The 20,264-nt window shown below is 43.7% G+C and overlaps 1 protein-coding gene across 4 annotated transcripts in view; it reads right to left on the reverse strand.

The window, feature by feature from the left end:
- Positions 1 to 9,083, reverse strand: part of LOC124344410 — a 48,165-nt gene extending 39,082 nt beyond the window's left edge. For all 4 annotated transcript variants that reach the window (XM_046797946.1, XM_046797945.1, XM_046797944.1 and 1 more), the window contains exon 1: positions 7,312 to 9,083. In XM_046797946.1, coding sequence (XP_046653902.1) covers positions 7,312 to 8,456 — 1,145 coding nt within the window. In that variant the 5' untranslated portion in view covers positions 8,457 to 9,083. The remainder of the gene's footprint in view (positions 1 to 7,311) is intronic.
- Positions 9,084 to 20,264: the final 11,181 nt, after the last annotated feature.

Raw genomic sequence — 20,264 nt, forward strand, 5'->3', positions numbered from 1 at the left:
GATCGACTCTCGGCACACGCCGAGGAATGCCAGCAATGTGTGTCTGCATGTTTCCCAATAATATTAATATTATATTCTTTTCTTTCTTTCTTTTCTTTCTTTCTTTCTTCGTCGTGCTGTGTAGATGATTTTCTTTTGTCTTATTCCTTCACTTTTCTATCGTCCTCCTCCTCCGCCTTTTTGTTTCCATTTGGAAATGAAGAGCGACTGGGCTGTTGCTGTTGCATTTCCATGTCTATTTCTCTTGTTCTTCTTCTTCTTCTTCTTTTGGGCTCTTGTGTGGCGGTGTGTGCTGGCGGTGTAGACGGGATATATAGAACGTATAGAGACTCTCCCTCCCATCCATCCACCTCCCCCTAATTGGAGGGTCGTGTCGACATAAATCTTCAAGATGTGTGCCGGTTCTTTTTCTTTTTCTCCACTTTGGTTAGATATTCCGTCAGAAGACTTGTCTTGTCTCTTTTTCCCTCACTTGAGCGTTGTTGCTTCACAAATTTCTTTATAAGGCGCCGTGGTGATGGAATGGGACTCGCTCCAACTCTCACACACAAACACATTCAAAAGTTGAACGCCGGGCGTTTAGAGTTGAGACTCGTATCACGTCGAGGGCGATGACAATTTTTTGTGAATAATCGGAAGGAAATGAAATGGGTCGTCCGCTTTGTGATGTCATCGGCCGCGCTCGGCGATGATGATCCGTCTTTCTATTTCAAACATATTCCGACGTGTGTTATTCGTCCCCCCAAAAAATGACAGATGCAGAGTGTTGCGCCCGCGCACAACCTTTTTGTATTTTATATATTTGAAAATCGGCACAAAAAAATCAAAATATAAAAAAAGGGAAAATCGGTTTTGCTCCTCCTGGATCGCCGTGAGACCACCCCTGGATGTATACGTATATGCTGGGGCCACATCTCATCCATCTTCACCAGTGACTTGATATTGCCATATATCAATCACACTCTATACACACACACGTAGAGAGAAAGAGAGATATAAATGTGCCAATAGGGATTCCATTTCTTTATTCTCTTCTTTCATGCGCGGCCTTCTCCCTCTCTCGTCGGTTTCCATTTAATTTTTTTTCTTCTTTTTCTTCCCTCTTCTATTTTTATTTCATTATATTATTATCATACGTGAGCTCTCCCCCCACCCTCTTGCCAGTTATACGTGGAATCGGGGGGAATGAGAAATTCTCATAGATTCTGAAACACAACCAAAAAATGTCCAAATCGAATAGTTTCCCTTTTTTTATATTGTAGAACCTCATCTTTTATTCTTTCCTATATTTTTTTGCGCAATTCAGATGGGAGATGAAACGGAAATAGTTGGCTCAAAACGGTCGAAACGATAGATTCGACATCTGTCTCTGCATATTATATAGGAGGAGGAGCTAGATATAACTTTCTTTCTTGATATGAAACCCTGGTGACATGATCGATGAATGTTTGTATAGGTTTACATAATAAAGTCGGAGAGGTAGAAGAGTTGTTGCGTGATGTGCTTGCGCTTCAATGGCGACGCAAGAGAAAAAAAAACCAACCGTGTTTCTTTTTTGTATTTTTGATTCGGCCGTGATGACTGGGCCGGATTGACATTGTGCGATGTACAGCGGCGAGAAAGCGCGCGCGCGCCGCCAGCAGCCAGCCAACAAACTCCGCCCCTCTTATATACAAACTCCTTCCTTTTTTTTGTGTGTGTGTACGTGTGTGGGGGGGTCCGGCGTGATTATGACATTTTCTCTCCCAATAAGGGCGAGATATTGTCGTCATACTCGACTAGAAGTGGTTATTTCTTTTATCTTTTACTTTTTCTATTTAATTCATTACAACTTTTTCATTTCCCCCCTCCCTTTTTACCCTATGGTATCTCTCTCCCCCTCAAAAAAGTTCTTCTTTCAATTCTCCCAACACATCAAGTTGAGCTCTTTTTTATTTTTCTTCTCCGGTAGCCTTTCGGTTCTTTTTATTCACCGGGGCCATGTTGACATGTTGCAAGTCATCGGGTGACGATTTATTCCCAACCCTCCAACCGTCGCCAGGGCTAAAATTAAAATAAAAAACCCGGCGATGTAGTGAAAGTAACCCGATGAATTGTCACTCAGCTCTCCTATTCTATCTATCCATCTAATCTACTACTTTTTTCTTCATTTTGTGTCGCGTTCTCGCTCTGCAAGGCCCACAAAGTCATCGAGATATATACAAAACGCAGAAACAAGAGGCAGGTCACACACAAGCGAAGCCGAAAAGAAAAAGAAAAATCGATGATATTGCGCAGTGTCATACTTTTTATTCATTTCAACCCCACCGGAATAAAAAGAAGAAAAAAAAGAGATGGATGGAAAAGAGTTTTTTCACGATTGATATAATATTCTTTGTCGGGAATATCAGTCGTTATATTTGGTGTATAGAGCTGTTACAAGTCATCATCTTCTTCTTTCTTTATAACAAAATGGCTAATCTTTTTTTTTTTCGAAACGAAAAGAGCGGTGATGCTCACTGCACATCTATAAATAAATCGAGACGTATATAATGGGCGCCGGTAAATAATACTATATATATACGCAGCTCGACGTGATTCTCAGATGATCTTTGCACACGCTTTTCTATATAAGCCTTTTGACAAAAGAGAGAGAGACGAGAGAGTTGGATGGCAATGATGGAACACTTTGTCGTCATCGGCAAGCGGGAGCCGCTAATGTCATTGGATTCGTCAGTGTTCTGACGCAAGTCTTATTGCCTATATACATCAGCACAGCAGTCTATATATCTTTTTGATTTTTTAAACCTGTCAAAGAGACGTATCATATAGGGAAGTCTTTCAAAAATAAAAGAAGAAAATCACATTTTCTCCATCTTATTTTTTCATTCTTTCTCGCACAATTTATACCGCAGTTGTGCACTTTTTGGCTTTGACTGGGCTTCTCCGCGTTTGGCATTTTGGAAAAAAAAAAGTCCCCGGTTAAATACTAATCAAGTCGGGTTTTTTCTTTTTTTATTCTGTTGTTGGCGCTATTACATCATTTCTTTTTCTTTCTTTTTTAATGTTCGTTTTTATTTTCCCGTTTTATTTTTATTGGAATCCTGGAAAAGGCAACAGCCAGAGCACACACGTACAAAACACCTTCTCGAATTGCGCGAGAGAGAAAAACCCCCACAGTGGAATTAAAAGGTGCACACACATATTTATTTTGTTTTTTGTTTTTGTGTTGTTTTGACGATGGCCATTTCGGCTCGGCCTTTTTCATAGATATCGTTTTTATTCGTCGAGTGTTATATGCTGTGTATATCTTTTAACGAGCCGATCAAACACAAAATGTGAAATGACCACACTTCCCCCCAACCCCAGCATTTCTTTCTCTCTCAGCTCTCCATCGCGTTTCGACTAATAACCAGCAGCAGCAGCAGGAGCTAATATCGCCCAGTTCCTGTCTGATTCTCTCGGCCATCGGCTGCAGCCGCCAGTGTATAGTCGCCCCTCCTAATGCGCCTATTCACACAGACACCTCCTATTATATGTAGACGCACTTCCCCTCTTCTTTTCTTTTCTTTTCTTATATATAGTCCACCACATATAGGTGCATTAGGTGCTGTGTGTTGGAGAGACATGTCCTGTAGACATGTACGCACGCATATACACGCGAGAGAGGCGCTACCGGGGCTATTATCCAACATGTTTCCCGACTGGATGGCATGTCGGTCATTAAAGACAATGAACGAAACAACGAAAAAGAGAAAAAGAGAAAAAAAGAGAGAATAATATAAATGAAAACACACTATAGCAGTAGCAGTAGTAGTACAGACCGTAAAGCCCGTGATTAAGATCATTCATATATTATACACATTTCCTCTGCTAGCTGGACATATCCGAGTGTGTCTCTCATCGCTTCTCTTCTTTTCCACGGCTCTGCCACCACCGACGATGAGAGAAAAATAAAAATAAAAACAAGCCAACACAAGAAGAAGAAAACGGCGACCGTATTGCCTATAAACTTTTGCGGTCGACCAAAAAGCTGCGGGAAGAAGAAAACGGGCTATAGGAGGGAGGAGCTATACAGGAGTGTTATTCTATTTCGAAAACGGACGTGTTTTGGGTTAGATGATGGCCGTCATACATGGAACGGACGGGGAAACAAACGGCTTTTTATTTAACGCGGCCTTGCACACCTGAAATTCCGTTTCAAAAACGGCTGTCCAGTCAGGAACAAATAAAAAGAATTGCAAGTGGCCTATATAAATAATTCGTTGCCGGCCAGCAGCAGCATCTATTACGCGTATAAGAGCGCCAAGTTGCTAAGGAAGGAAGATGCTGTTATTGGCAGTTGACATGTCGGACGGATGCTGGCCTTTTGTTGTTTGGTTGTCGGAAGAAGATGAAACTAAATTAGCGTATACATAGAGCGTGGACTGATTGTGCTGCTGTATACGTTTCAACAGTTTTCCGGGGGAGACCAGCAGCTGGGCCAGCCCAGCGACGCTGCTGAGAGGAAATCTATCTAGTCGTCCGTCCATCCGTCCGCGTCCGTATCCAAGAAGAAGAAGATAGAGACGGGAGAAACGGGCGCTGAACTGAAGAGTATTCTAATTGACAACAACCCAATTATTAATTACTTGGTAATTGAGCTGGGCTACTGCTGGAGAATCTGAGCTATCGACGCTCCTCCTATCTCCCCCTCCCCTCCCTCTTAACATCTCTTCGCCTAGTTACATCCTCCCTTTGCCCCCCCCCCTCCCTTCTCGTGCATATATCTACTACGCCGGTATATATCGAGTCATAATCAAATTGTTCTACTATAGCCTATCTGCTCCTCGTCTCTCTAACCCCCCCTGTATAATGGACTATACTATATATCAGTTTTCATTCATAATCAACTTAGAGACTGGGGATGGAAACACACAGGTTTTCCTTCAGTGTGTTCCATCCAATATGAAACAACGGGCGGACGATGTAGACGACGACGTCCGACTTGATCAAATCACCGACATTGTCATCGTCCAAGGGAGATATTACCAGCAACTTCATCTCTCGTCGCTCGGCGAATAACCCAACGGTTTTACTATTCCCACCGGTAAATATAACTAATATCTGAATTTCTGATAGCTGCGTTGTATTCGATATAAATATTATAACTTCCTTCCTCCTCAATATCTAAAGGAGAAAATTCCAGCATTGATTAGGCCTTTGCGCAATATGAAAAAGAATAAATAAGAAAAATAATGTTGTTGATATAATATCAAGCATCTTTTTTTCTTTTCGTTTCCGTTGTACACTTTTGATTAAACCTGACTTATAGATGTGAAGTTTTTCCTTCTCCGCGGGTTATTATTATTATTATTATTATATATTCCCTTTCTTTTTCTCTCTGATCTACTTCTTCGCTAATGCCGGGCTACACCCCTTTTTTTTTTCTTTACATATAATACCGCGGCTTTTTTTTTAATGAAAAAGAATAACCGACAACAACAACAACAACAAACAAACCAGAAAAAAAAGGGCCAACAACACGTACACACACACGTATATATCTGTGCGGTCGTATAATCTACATAGGAAAAGGGGAGGGAGAGGTCTAAATAAATAAGAAAAAAAATCTAGCGCACATGTTCTAAGCGTTTCATATAAAAGGGCAACAACAGCAACTCGATCGAGAGAAATGAGCCAATTCCGGGCGGAAATTTTTCATCTTAATCCGCCGTAGTACGTTTCTATCCCCCCCCCCCTTTTTCATATAATATATAAACCAAGAGTAGCAGAAGCCGACGACGACTAGTCATTCCCACTCACACATCTCTTCTTCCTTATTTCCCCCCCATCATTTTACAAAGAGCGTCGAAAAACCGGATTGCTACTCTAACAACACAACACACACACACACGAGCCGGGACATTTATATATCCACCCCACTTCTTCTTCTTCTACTTTTCCCCCAACTGGTTGTGTATAGAGAGACGGACGGGGGGCCGGTGGTTTATTTGAAACCAGAGTCCAATAGAGACCGGGCCGGGACTAGTAGGTGGAAGAGGGTGGCTGTATATATCTATGTGTCCATCTATCTAAATATATACAGACGGGACGGGGTTGGAGACGCGTCTATATGTACATATGGAGAGTCGCAAGTCGTGAAATTGAGGGAGACAAGAAACACACACGCACAGGGCGCACAACTCTGTGTGCTGTGACTAAGAAGATATCAGGTAATTCTATATAGTTGGCCAGCCGGATGACGTCCGTGTGGCGCGCACCATGACAACTGTGCTGTGCACAACTCCAGCGCGATCGTCTAATAACGGAAAACCGACAACCAAGTTCCGTCCAGTCATCAGCCATCAGCAACAGCCAGCCAGCCAGCCCAGCCAGGCAGCCCAGCACTTACAAAACACAACTCGTTGCATAAACACACACGGGGACGAGAGATTCAGTTTCCCGCGGCTCATTAAAGTCCGCGTCCTGTGTGCTGTGCTGTGCAGTCCATCTCTCTGCTGACTCTCGTCATCCCGACATGTGGCAACGTCTCTCCTATATATGCACCCGATCGGATGGCACATGACGACTACATTATTATTTTAAAATATAAAATAAAATAAATAAAAAAGCTGGCCCGGATGCACCGTTAGACATTTCCATCTCATCGCAACTGGATGCTGTTTCCATTTCTCTCATCTCTAATAGTAAAGGGGCAAAATGTCGTCCCCTCATCGTGGGCCAGCGGCCGGGAGATTATCTCGGCCGGCGACTCGAATTTTGAAAAGTCAAAAAGTGAGAAAAAAAAGGACCTGATGATATTGCGCCCGGAGCACATTAGCAGATGTTTGATTTATCGGGACGGAATCAGAGTCCGTTGATGTACTGTATATTGGACGCGGCTCAGCGCTTATCTGATCACTGCTGGGCAGCCAAAAGAGATGCCGCGCAGTCTCTCTAATAACAAGGGCCGTCCCCGAAAAGAGAAGAAAGAATATTAAGTCCAGCACCGGAGAGAAAGAAATCAAAGAAAAGAAAACGAAAAAAAAGAAAAGGGTTTCTGGGACGACTTCGTGCTGAGACGCACAGCAGATGATGATGGGCCAGGCCAGCAGCACAACGCACCGGTCACAATCTCATCATCATCTCTCTTATCTATATAACTTATTCTCATTTTTTAAATATTATTCGCTGACACATAAATCAAATGCTAGACGTTTCTGAACGTGAATCAAGTGTCAGCCTATGCGCTCAATTTATTATAAGCCGGACTTAAATCGACTTATAGAGCTGGAACTAAATATATCAAATAAGAAATAATAATGCAAAGTCAAGTTTTGGATTGATTACCTGGCAGTGGTGCAGTCCCTGTAGAGGATGTCAAAGTCCTTGCAGGAGAGCAACTTGCAGCGGTTGACGCCCGGCTGGATGGCGCCGAGCCCGCGCAGGATGCGGACCTGCTCGACGTTGCAGACGAGCGGCACAATGTCCAGCCGCTTGAGTTTGGTGTAGACGGTGTGCAGGCCGCCGACCAGGTGCTTGAGGAAGAGCTCAAAGGCCTGCGGCAGGCACAGCATCGTCTCGCCGTGGATGACGAAGGCCGCCACCTTCTGGTTGCGGTAGTCCACCAACTTGCACTCGTTGGCCGTCGGGTCCGTGCTGGAAATGGGCGGCGGACTGTGGCTGCTGTACGGCGAGCGGTCGCTGCTGTGGTGGTGGTGGTGGCTGTTCTGGCCGTGCCCGCCACCACCGCCGCCCGAGTGCATCCCGTGAGAGTGGCCGCCGTGATGGTGGCCGTGCCCGTACAGCGAACGCTCGGCGTTCTGCATGTTGGCGGCGGCGGCGGCCGCTGCGGCCGCTGCGGCTGCTGCCGGGTGGCCCAGATAGAGGCCCGGGTGGTAGCCGTCCGGCATGCCAGGGATGCCCGTCAGTCCGGCCAGCGAAACTGGCACGCCAGGGCCCATGCCGCCCAGCAGGCCGGCCTTGCCGTGGAGCAGGGCGCTCTGGTTGGCGGCGGCGGCCGCTGCGGCCGCGTGTAGAGCGGCGAACGACATGGACGACGACATGCCGGGCCCGTGAAGCGAGCCGGACAGCGAGGCCTGCAGGGCGGCCGAGTGGCTGTTGAGGTTGGCCTCCCCTCGGCTGGGCGGGCTGTCGCGGACGGGCGGACTGTTGGCCGAGCTGGGCCGGCGGATGGGATTGTAGGAGGAGAGGTCGTGCGGGTGTCCGGCAGCGCCCACCAAGTGATGCGACGACCGGCCGACCGGACTGCGACGGTGATCCAACGACAAGTTGTTCCGGTCGGGACTGGGCGTTGCGGACCTTCCGGCTCCGGCTCCTGAAACTCCTGACGCCGCCGAATCGGCCACTGATGAAGCCGGACTAGCAGAACTGGCTGCGCCGGGCGATAGAGACATGCTGAACGACAGAGGCGAGTTGCGTAACTTGTTGCCCGTCGACACTTGCGACTGGACCGACGATGAGGCCGTTATCATTTCTCGCCCCCAACCACTAGTGAAATAATTCTTTGCGGCCCGTCTTTTTTTTCGACCGATGGTCCAGCCAATAAAAACAAACAAGTCAGCAGTCGACTCTGACTGACTTCCCTTCCACTCGGGTCACTCACAAACGACAAAATTTCAAATTAACCAACGGCCTTATTTTTCTTCCTTTGTCAGACTGGAACTTGTCACACGGGCGAATCACTCAACACAGCACTAAACGCAATAACTTATTTTAAAAAATGTAATCAGAAATGTGACGCACGTGACGGGAAACAAAAAACCAGTCTAGGCTAACAGGTGAATCAACGAGCCGGCCCTTTTTGGAATAAGTTGGTCACTTTTGTGTCAAAAAGTTGTTTTCGATTTCTTTTGATTTCAGTGTCACAGCTGTCGGGCACTCCACTTGGCAAGAAGTGGCACGTCACAGTGGTGATGGACGAATACTAGCCGAGGGTTCAATTGTCTGATGTCAAAAGAAGAAATGGCAGAAACAAAAAGAGAAAAACGAGTAAGAGTCACGTAGTAGAACGAACAGCTTCGGACTGAGTCCAGAGTCCGACTGGCCACTAGAAGTGCACAAGAGGCAATCGCAGATGGAAGAGGGCCGGCCGAAACGGAGGTATGTTCTAACAACTGGAACTGGAACTGAAGAGAGAGAGAGAAAAGCTTAAGGGGCCGGCAGCAGCGCCACACAGCCGATCCGAGTGCCGGAGTCAAAAGCGAGAAAGGGCGGGCACTCGCAGGAAATGGCCAGGAATCGAAACGGGGCAAAAGAGAGGCAGATCCGTCTCCTTGGCCGTCCTTGGCAAAGAGGGGGGAAAAAACACACGGAAAAAAGGTTGGCCCAGGAGCAGTCGACGGGGCGGGGTCCGTCACCCGTAGGGGACGTCCCATTCGCCGGCTGGGGGACTGCCCCGATCGAGCGCCAATCGGAGGGCCTCGTTAACCGTCTGCCGGTCACGCCCACCTTCTTCGGTAGGAGCTGGACCTCCTACAGTGGCACCGACTGCGCGCGCGGCCTTTATTTCTCCGTTTCCCACGATTTCCTCCCTTCTCTTTTGTGCTTAGATTTCTTCTTCTTTTTTCTTTTCTTTTCTTTCTTCTTTCCTCTCTCATCTTCCATCTTTTTCTCCCATTCGATCTGTATGCTCGCCGGTGTACATCATCGTTGTGACACGGAGCACGAAGAGGGTCGCCTCTCCGACACCCACCCGGACGCCCAATCTTTTCCGTCCATCTTCTTTTTTCATTTTTCTTTTTTCTTTTCTTCTTTTTCTTGTCTCAAAAGGGACGTGATAATTGTGCACGTGAAGTGGAAATGGAATTCGTGAGTCCTTTTCATGTGTCCGAAAGACAAACGGGCGAACAGAGAAGGAGGTGGGTGGGGTGGGGTTGGTGGGTGGGTGGGTGGATAAAAAAAGGGGGGGGGGAATATATGAAGAAAAGAGGCCGAACCCTCTGCGGCTCTGCGCCGGCCCAACTCCTTTCGACTAATCCCGCCTTATTCCGTCTCCCATTGGATGCACAATCCGACTTGTTCGACTGTGAACAAGCCGAGAAATACACAGTCCCATTGGTTCTCCCGCAACAAACGGGAAATCTAACGCGCGCGGACCCAAATGCCAACAGTAGTCCCGTCCCGCTATTATGTGTGTGTGTGCCAAGGGCCGTCTCTCTTTTTTCTTTTTTGTCTCGCGGAATCGTTTCGCTTCCATTCTTCCCATGAGTGTATTTTGTTGTGTTTTTTTTTGGTCATCAACACAGGACTTCTGCTTCATTTATTTGCAATATCTGTAGCCATAATCATCAAAGATTTATTGGCATTGGCCTTTTCTTTTTTTAAATCACCAATCATTTGTGTTTTCAAATACAAATTGAAATGGACATTTTACCTATATAGAGCCGGATGTTCGGATGCTATTGTATAGATTCCGAATTAGTGACTGAAGTAAATGAATCATCCAATAAAAAAAATTTAAACTCGACAAGAAACGACTGCTGTGAATATAATAAGCGACGTCCATCCATTAATTATCCGATTTCCTTTTTCTAGGAATTTATATTTACCTCCTTCTTGATTTTTCTTGTAACGAAAAGGAATCGAATTTTTCTTCACTTTTATGGGCCTGTTTATGTATTGACGGCTTAGTATATGATCGGTTCATTTAATTGCGGCCTGCCAAAATACGCAGACCGGGATTATATCCTTACATACATGACATTCGAAAATTGGAATTGATCACTTTTGAGCGAGCCCAGCGAGCCCAGCAAACAGCACAGGGCTGGATGTCTGGATGCCGTAATAATGGATATATGCGACTTGCAATCGATCCATCCCGGCGTAATCACCAAATGGACGGCTCTCTACCGCCACTCCCGCACACAGCTCAGAGTCTAGTATAGTCCACGATTGTATCTCTATTCCTTATATATACGCATATCCGTGTCTATATGCATGCAAGGAATTTTACACACAAATATTTTATGTCTGATTAAATTTTGTGGGAAAATTTGATTTTGAAATAACAACGAATGGTTATTTTTAAACCATTGAAATCAATTATTGCACTTTTTGTGACTCGTTTCGAACGAAAATGACGAGGCGGTTTTTTTAAATTTTCAAGCTGATTTATTTATTGTTTGTACTAACGTTGTTATGCATCAGCAATTAATGCGTTAATTCACGCAATTTCTCTGGGAAACAATCAATGCAATATCGATCACGAAAAATGCTTTGATTGATTTACGATAGTTATTTTTAAAACAATAACCCAATCAAGTTTCGTGGACGACAATAACGGCGGCAATAGACCCTTGCATAACAGTAGACTTAACACGATAATGGTTTGATTTGATTTAATTCAATTGTTTCTTTTTTCGCTATACCTTTCTAAAAATATCTTTAGTCTGTCGAAATTTCATTTGGAGAAAATAATGAAAGAACACAATCAGCACTCTATAGCGATTGAAAGATGATTCAGAAGGTTACTATGTCCAATATCAACATTGTCTTATAAATAGCGGCATTAAACTTTATCCACTTATTATTCCGGTTATCAAATCCAGGAAATTGGAGATGAAAGAGATATCGCAAATTGCTTTCGACGTCAATTTATCTCATTTATTCTTTTTTTTTCTTTCACCTTTCGTCAACAATCTTATTATTACGTGCTTATGACGAGCGAGCGTGAATCCTCCAATGTTCTTAGTCACCGACGAATTCAGACAAGAGTCCTATGGTACAACGTGTCAGCCGTGATTTTCCTCTACAATTGCCTAAAACAAGAAACAGTCTTATAGAATATCGTGACCCGCACCGAAAATGTCGTCGTCAGCATTTTTAGTGTTTCGAAATTCAGTCAAACAATAAGCTCTTGCGTATACATATAATAGTTGCTTGTAGCCATGTTTCCATTGAACATGGCTTCCAACAAAGGATTGAAGGGGAAAGAAAAAACGAATCATTTCAAGTCCAATAAACAGCGTACGTATAGCATATATAATATAGCCGAACCCTAATTTTTTTCCCCGACCGGTCCCGAAAATGAACGTCGCCAATAAGATCAAAACCGATAAAACCCCGGCCAGCAGAATAGAAAACGCCTACTGCCATGTCTATATAAAAAGGAGCCGGAGAGAAATATCTTATAATACATAAGGAAATCAGTGGAGATAGACTTAGAGTTCCCGTTTTTTTATTGTCTTTTATAGATCCCTTTGGGCCGGCTCTCTCTCTCTTTAGACGGGCAGCACATATATAATAGTGACGAAAAAGAGAAGAGAAATGGTTTCTTCTTTTTTCTTTCGGTGCGGTGGCGCAGATGTCAAACGGCGTTTTGTTTTTCTTCCAGATTTTTGTTATTTTTCTTTCTTTTTTTTGCTAACACAGAGAAAAGAGCCGACGGGGTCTATACTTGGCCAGGGCGGATGACGCATAGTCTAGCCGGCACAGGACTTATTGATGTCACTTTGTTATGCTTATTTTTTTTGGGAGGGAGGGTTGATGTTGTCTTTTTTTTCTTTCGCTCCCAACTGAACCTCCCGCATACATAGATATATACTGGGCTGTACACGTAATACGCCAGCCAGTCCAGCAGTCCAGCAGCACAGGCAATATTATATATATATATAGCGGGCCGCGGTAATGGAGATTGGATAGCGCAATTGAAAAAAAAGGACTCCAGCAGATCCTTCTATGTATATCTGTGTGTATATGTGCTCTCCTCCCCCAGCTTTGCTGCTTCATCTATCGGTCTTCATCTTTGGCTCTCTTCTGTTTTTCTCTCTGTGTGTGTTGTTGTCGATATTTTTTCCTTCTGAGGCTGTGCTCTGTGTCGCCATCCTCGTCCGCTCGTCTATGCGCGCAGCAACGATTGTTTGTTGATTCGTCTCTTCTTTTGCGATGGCGGTGCCGACAAACGGATCCCATGTTGTTGCGACTTGTTTCCAGTTATTTTATGATCCGACATAAAAACCCAGCGCTCCAGAGGACGACGACGGACTCTCTTGCGCGCGCAAAAAAAAAAATGAGAAATAGTAAGAGAAAAAAAATCGTTTTTTAAAGAGACAAAAAAACATATTGGGGCGCAGCAAAGTCGCGCAACCTTTTTTTTTCCTTCTTCCTCCAATGTGATTACATAAGACGACCGAGAAAGATGGAGAGATGGAGGCGGACAGAGGGATATATAGGGTATATAGACGGATGGACAGAAAGATGCTGGGCCTTAAGTAGAGTATATATAACAGAGCGCGGCTTCCCTTTTTCTCGGCTTCGATTTTTTTATTTTTTATTTTGTTTAATTTTTATTTTTCTCTCTCTCACGGGTAGTAGTAGTAGGAGGAGGGATGTTGGAGGAAAAAGGACAGCAGCCTCAAAAAGTTGACACAAACATATATACAGAAAAAAAAAAGATGTCATCTGGTTTACACTTTTACCGAATGGAAAATGTTGCTCGACAAGATATCTTGTGGATTGGGTCTTGTAAAACTACTACTACGACGACCAGGAGGGGGGAGAAAAAAAGAATAATAATAATAAATGAAGAAATATACATATATACCGCGTATCCCCAATTTCTTTTTCCGCTTTGCAATAGAAATATGTAATAGCAGAAAATAGTACCGCCATTCAATATTTATTTTTTTACTTCCAACATTTTTTTTTATTTTTTCAGGGTTCAACGACAAATGGAAAATAAAAATAAAAATATTTTCACCTCCCATCAGAAATCTGACAATGTTTTCTTTGAGGGGGGAGCTCCTATTATTTTCTATTCGGAATTTTTCCTTTTTTGTAGCTAATCATAATCTATAGAGTGAATTGATATAATGATATAACGCATAGCTTTTTTCTTTCTTTTTCCTTTTTGTTCGCCTGAATCCTGATGGCAAAACGGTGGCGTTTGTGTGTTGAGTTGATGGCTGTTTGGCTCATCCAGTTTGGCTTCAATTGGTTCTGGCAGGCGTGAGAAGAGCTATAGTGGGCGACTGCTGCCGAACTAGGGAGGGAGGGAGTTGCATCGGAAGTCGAACCGCATCACAAGAGCCGCCGCCACCCGTCGCCGTCACAAACTCCCGCCCGCCCCGCGCACGGCACCACCACCACCATCATCCCATGCCCTGATATTTATAATCGACGATAAACACACAGTCCATATTGCCGTTGCTGTTCTGTCGGAAAAGCGGCGGCAGAACCCCGAAAGCTTTTGGGCTTCGGCGGCACACAACACACACAGAAAAGAAAAAGAAAAAAGAAAATAAAAAAACATTATTAATAATCTTTTTCTTTCTTTTCTGACGATGGCTCTGTGTGTTGCTGTTGTGTGCTGTTATGTTCGTGCAACTATTAGACGCTCGATGAGGGCAGAGAGAGATGGCGCGGTATCACCACCACGACGAAATCGAGCGTTGCACTCTGCCTCAGCTATCATCATCCTTATATTTCTTTTTTTTTTTTTAAACTTATATATATTATAGACTCATATGCGGCTACGTGTATAAATGTATATAGACGAAGGAACAACTCCCACTGCTGCTATTGACTAGCTACGCGTGTGCGGCTGACGTCATTTGATTAATCCAACACGCACCACACAGCATAGAGCCCTTCCCCTATCTAATGTACGATATGTGATGTGTATGGGGTATGTAACAGTAGGACTAGTATGTACATACAAAGAGGCTTGTCTCTCTTTTCATTCGGATCAAAATGTTGTGTGTGTAGGCTGTAAAGTATACTAGACCGGGAGCAGCTAGCAGGATTTATTTATAGTTGTTTTATTGTTTGTTGCGTTATATAGTATTATTATACTTTTATTCTCTCTCTCTCTCTCTAATAGAGTTGGATGATCATTGAAATGTTTTTCTTTTGCTGTTGGGAGTGGCTGGCAGCAGCCATTTCATTGTTCTTTATTATTCGAATACAACCGGCCGTGAGCCAAACTCTCAAGAAGAACTTGATGGGCCAAATTTTCTATTTCAATTTCTGACTAACTAGGCCTCTCATTAAGTGGAGATGCAAACACAGCGGACCAGCAGCACACAGAACTGATAATGCAACACACCGGGTACTATATAGATGGAGGCGATGGCACACAGGGTTTCTGGGTATATATACATACATACATACGAAACAAACACTGCTCTGTTTAGACGTCTATATAAAATGGTGTACACGCATATAGAATATAAAAGGGCCGGGGCCTAATAATATGTATTTCCAGACACACAGCAGCAGCAAGAAGCGAGAGAATAATATATATCTAACGTGCGCGACGCCGGTGAAACCGTTTCAAGTTTTGGAGAGGGCCCCGGCCTCCTAGCTCCGCGAGACCCGTGGTGTATAACAAAAGAGCAGACGAGAGCTTGTTTTTTAATTCTCATTATTTGTTTGAAATGGAAAAGTTGGCGATCCGACGTCAAAGCTCGTTAAGGCTTTTATCCCATTCCCCCCCCCCCCTTTTTTGCTGCTAGTAGATAGCTCCTGCGTCCTGCCTACTTACTACTCCTCCCCCTCTATACCACCTACCACCTACCGTTTTTCTCCCGGCTGCCTCATCTATACACTTCGTGCGTTCGTCGTGAGCAACAACAACAAAAAAGAGAGAGAGAGAAAGATGATGAACACAAGAATATAAGAAGATTAGAAAAAAGAAAAGAAAATAAGTTTAATAATAATTTGGGGGGAAGAAAAGAATGAGAAGGATGAGCCTGGTAGCTACGTATATATCTTTGGCCTCGTTTATATATAGATATGGCACTATGTAGTGTACTAAATAACCTTTGAAAAAAAACTGGCAACATTGATGCATGTCACCAAAGACTATACATCTGAAAGATCATTAAGCGCAACAACTTCCGCAGGCTATATCCAAAAGCGCTTAACTAAATTATGAACGTGTTAAAACCCTTTCTAGTATTATAACTCTGGTTAATTATTATTCCGTCATTTCTTTGTAGTTCCGTTTGGCCTATCGCATATAGAATGCGTAGAATGTCCAGAATGCCGACTGTGTGTGTATTATATCGGCAGGTATGGCACAGATAGGCCGAGCCCCAAACAAGGAGAAATGTATGAACACACAAAAAAAAAATCAAAAAGGAGCGTAGGCGGAGAGCGCCGCTCTCAAATGTTCCGCATGCGAGAACAAAAAGAAAGTTCCGTCTTATACAATATAATATTATTTATTTTTTCCTTGTAATTTTTTCTTTTTTCTCCCCTTTAGATTTTCTTCTTCTTCTTCTCTTTTCCTTCCTTTAATTCCGCCCTCTAGAATCTTAATGACTGGCTGCCACTCTGTCGGGAGTGAATGTATTGACGTTTAATGTACGACCTCCTGCTAACAAAAAAGAAGAAAATACCTTTTTTAGCTTTTTCGCTTTCGTCCGGAGGGATTGCGCTGTACAGTGTATAAAACATCTAGAAAAACGAAGCGGGATAGATGAGACTCGAGAGGTTTTTCTAGAGTGTCTGTGTGTGTGTGTGTCTATAAGAGAGAGAGAGAAGAGCAAAGGCGGGACATGCACACACACACACACACAAAATGGGGAACTAAACAAAGAAGAAACAAGGATTGGTGTTTATATATATAACATATGCATGAGCAAGTCGGAGCGGAGGAGAGCCGAGCCTTTGCTTTTGTGTCTAAGCGTGCCAATGTGTTGCTTTGCATCTGCGCCTCTTCGATAAGACTCTCTTTTTTTTATTATTATTTTTTATTTTTTCCGATACTTATTCCAACCAACCAACCGCTGGGCTGTGTGTACATGTAGACGTGCGCCGGCAGTCTCTCCCTCCTCTCTATATTGCTTTGCATCAGCTCCGTGTGGTGGATAAAAAATATGAATATTGACTCAATGTCCTCTAATGTCGGGATAGTATGGGGCTGTACGCTGCATGCTGCTGCTGCTGCAAACACAAAGAAGCGTGACTTCTTTCCTTTACTGCTCCCTCACGGCTCGTCAATCGTTCAGCCAGCCAGCCAACTCGACTCTCTCTCTCTCTCTTTCTCTCTACAACTCGATATATAGATTATCTCTCAGCCCATTATAATAGATAAGTCACCGACACCCAACCAAGCCAAAAGTCGTTTTTTTTTTCATCCCCCCACCAGCAGCAGCAGCGATTTTCTTTATTGTTTTGTGTGTGTGTTACCCTCAAATGCTCGATATCTTCTCCGCCAGCGTTCAACACACTCTCTCGATTCGACCGCAGCAGCGCAACATGTAAATCAAATCCACTTTTTTGTATAGACTTACACACTATAGCTATACAGCACTGCATTTGTGTGTGCGATCACACTCCATCAGGCGGCCATTTATGCTTAATAGCCTAGCCCACTTTGCGCGGGACTCTCAAATTGAATTCTCGGCGGGTTGACGGAACCGACGACATCGACGACAGTGCTGTGCGGGACCCATAAGGACGAAAACGCGCATATAAAAATCCTGTCAGCCCTGGGTGTACACTGTAATAAACATGGCTACGTGTGTGTGTGTGTGTGTACAACGTCATAGATTTCGGTAATAAAAGCTATAAACGTAATCGAAAAAGGAAAATGAAATCACAACTTCCCCCTTTTTTTCTTTTTGGGTGGTGGGTGGGGGGTATATATATTTCGTTATATTATAGCCGGGCCATGATACGGCGACGGCTATCAATTAATTGTAGGCAGCCGCAGCCGAGCGCTGGATGTCCCTGACAACCCGCACGCTCGCATTACGGAAACTGTTCTACCGGTCGCAGCTCACAGCAGACGCAAAAAAAAGGAAAAAGAAGACAAATTTCCAGCTCGACGGAATCGTCATTAATCACGACCGCATATAGGCAGTGCTGATGTATTATGGGGCAAAGAAGGGGAAAAAAGAGGAAGACGCTGGATGATAGAAAAGTAAAAAAAAGAAAAAAAATTTATTTAAAAAAAAAAGAAAACTATATATGCAGCCTGGGATATATCCAGGCTGATATTCCATGCGCCTTTAGCTGCTGGCTGCTGCTCGTCGTCGTCTGACAATTCAATGATTTGAAACCGACCCCCACGAAAAAATAAAATTGATGATGAGCCAAACCACAATCCCTGGCGCGCTTAAATGACACGTTCTCTGCCGGTGATATTGAATCGTCGGGACTGCTGGCGGGGGGAACAAAAGGCCGACTAATGATTGCTGTCGTGTGCGGTTTCATCCGTTCCTCTCCTGCAGGCCGCGTCCGGAAACGGGCTTGTGACCGGAAAAAAAAGGGGGAGGATCCAAATGGAAAGAGGGGGTTGGGATGGAGAACAGTTCAACTAGTCATCGGTGTCATCTCGCGTCCCGGCATCGGAGACTTATTGAAAACGTCACACCCGACTGGTTTCAGACAACGATTGATGCAACTAAGAAAAGAATATCAATCCGTATTGTGCCGTCGTCGTCGTCGTCGAATCGCTGCATCACATCGTCAACAAAATATTCGTTTTTCCCACTCTACAACGACGACGACGAAATACCAAATCCCATACGCCGAGTAGTCATTAATTGTTAGGCAATCGGCAGCTGATGACAGCCAAGAGAGTTAAAACAAATGCTCACGATAACGTTTGGTGGAGTTGTATGCCGGTCATCGAATGCCATGTGCATTTAGCGTTTGATGTTGTTGGTACAATCAGTGGCCGAGTCACAGCAGCAGCAGCAGCAGCTGGCATTATTTAATTTTCTTTCCCAAAAAATAAAAGGAACAGATAACCTTTTTTTAAAAAATATGAAGGACAGCAGAGAGTCAAGCTCGGACCGGAGTTAGCAGGAGGCGATATTGAACCAGCTGTCCTCACGTTCCGGAATTGTGCTGCCCTCTATATACGTTTCGTTGCCTCCCACCGCATCAAATGCCGTCTGACATAATATAACTCCCGAGATTTATCCTGTAGGCCAGTTCAGCAGCTTTTATATTCCGGGCGTTCAACTATGATTGTATTCAAGATAAATAGACGGAGAATCTGGTTAGAAGGAAACCGTGTTGTGGCAACGACATCGGTGATCATCAAATCGTCTACCGTTCGGTCGGTCCCCATAGGCCATGAAAAAACATTTTGGCAACAGACAATAAAGAAACAATGGGAAGTTTGCCAGGCAAAAGCGCGGCATTCAATCGTTATGATTTGAAGGGATTTCAACACGCGGCTAACTCAATCTTTGTCAACTTGGAAAACCCAACAGAGGAACACTGATAAAAAAAAAAAGAGGGGACACGGAGAGAGGGGAACAAAATCCTGGCCAGAAATGGCCGCGATATCTCGGGCGATTGCAGACTAATGGTCGCCTTGATTTATGCATTGAAGCGTTATTGTCAGCGACAGCATTCTTCACGCTTCTTATTCAATATTCGCTTTTTCACAATCTCCTTCGACATCGCTTCGATTCTCGTCATTATTGAATTGCTGTGATCCTGTTACAAAAACGGTCGTCCCTTTCCTGATTGATGCGTGAATTTCGACTCGTTTACGGAGACAATCAGTCCAACCACTAAAATTTTGAGCAATTCAGAGTCGGTGATTTCACCCCTTTACAGTAGGAATCAGTGACAACTTTGGTTAGACTTTTTCGTTTCTGTAACAGCTGGTCACTATGACGAAACGATTGTTTGTGTACAGTAAATCATAATCGCTAGGCTAGACCGATGGCAACCAATTCAAATAGAGAACTGCGACAACAGAGATGGCGGAAACGTTCAGAGACTCTTCTAACTCGATAGTTTTACTTATCTTGTTGTCACTGATTCAATAGTTTTTGCGTAATAATGAGAGATAATTCCAAAAAAGGCCTACTGTTCATGGAAAGGAGTTTAACACATTTGCCTTACCTTTAGCATCAAACTTAAAAATACCTTCTATTTGCTCTATTCTGTGAATAGAGAAATACTAACTAACACAGTTAACTGAAAAAAGTGATGAAATATTCTGATCTCCAAGTTTTTATGTATCGTATACTAAAAAAATAATTGTGGGGAAATACTACCATATCCGCCAACCGCCATCATCCATATTTCAATTTTTAAACGGCCTTTACTTTACAATGATCCACTCCATCAGAAGAACAATTACATGCTTAAGGACAAAATGGACATTACGATTTTTAAATTGTTTATCCGCCAATCGCGTGAATTAGATAACCGATGCGAATAGGATAGCTTCTAAAAATACAAATTACTCAACTACGAAAGGGCACCCTCAATCATAATTTACACTGACTCAAGAAATGTAAATAAAAACGCGTTATTCTTTAGATTCTTAATAATTAATTACAAAGATATAATCGTCTGATAAC

Source organism: Daphnia pulicaria, chromosome 6 (assembly GCF_021234035.1).
Source record: "Daphnia pulicaria isolate SC F1-1A chromosome 6, SC_F0-13Bv2, whole genome shotgun sequence".
Taxonomy (NCBI): domain Eukaryota; kingdom Metazoa; phylum Arthropoda; class Branchiopoda; order Diplostraca; family Daphniidae; genus Daphnia; species Daphnia pulicaria.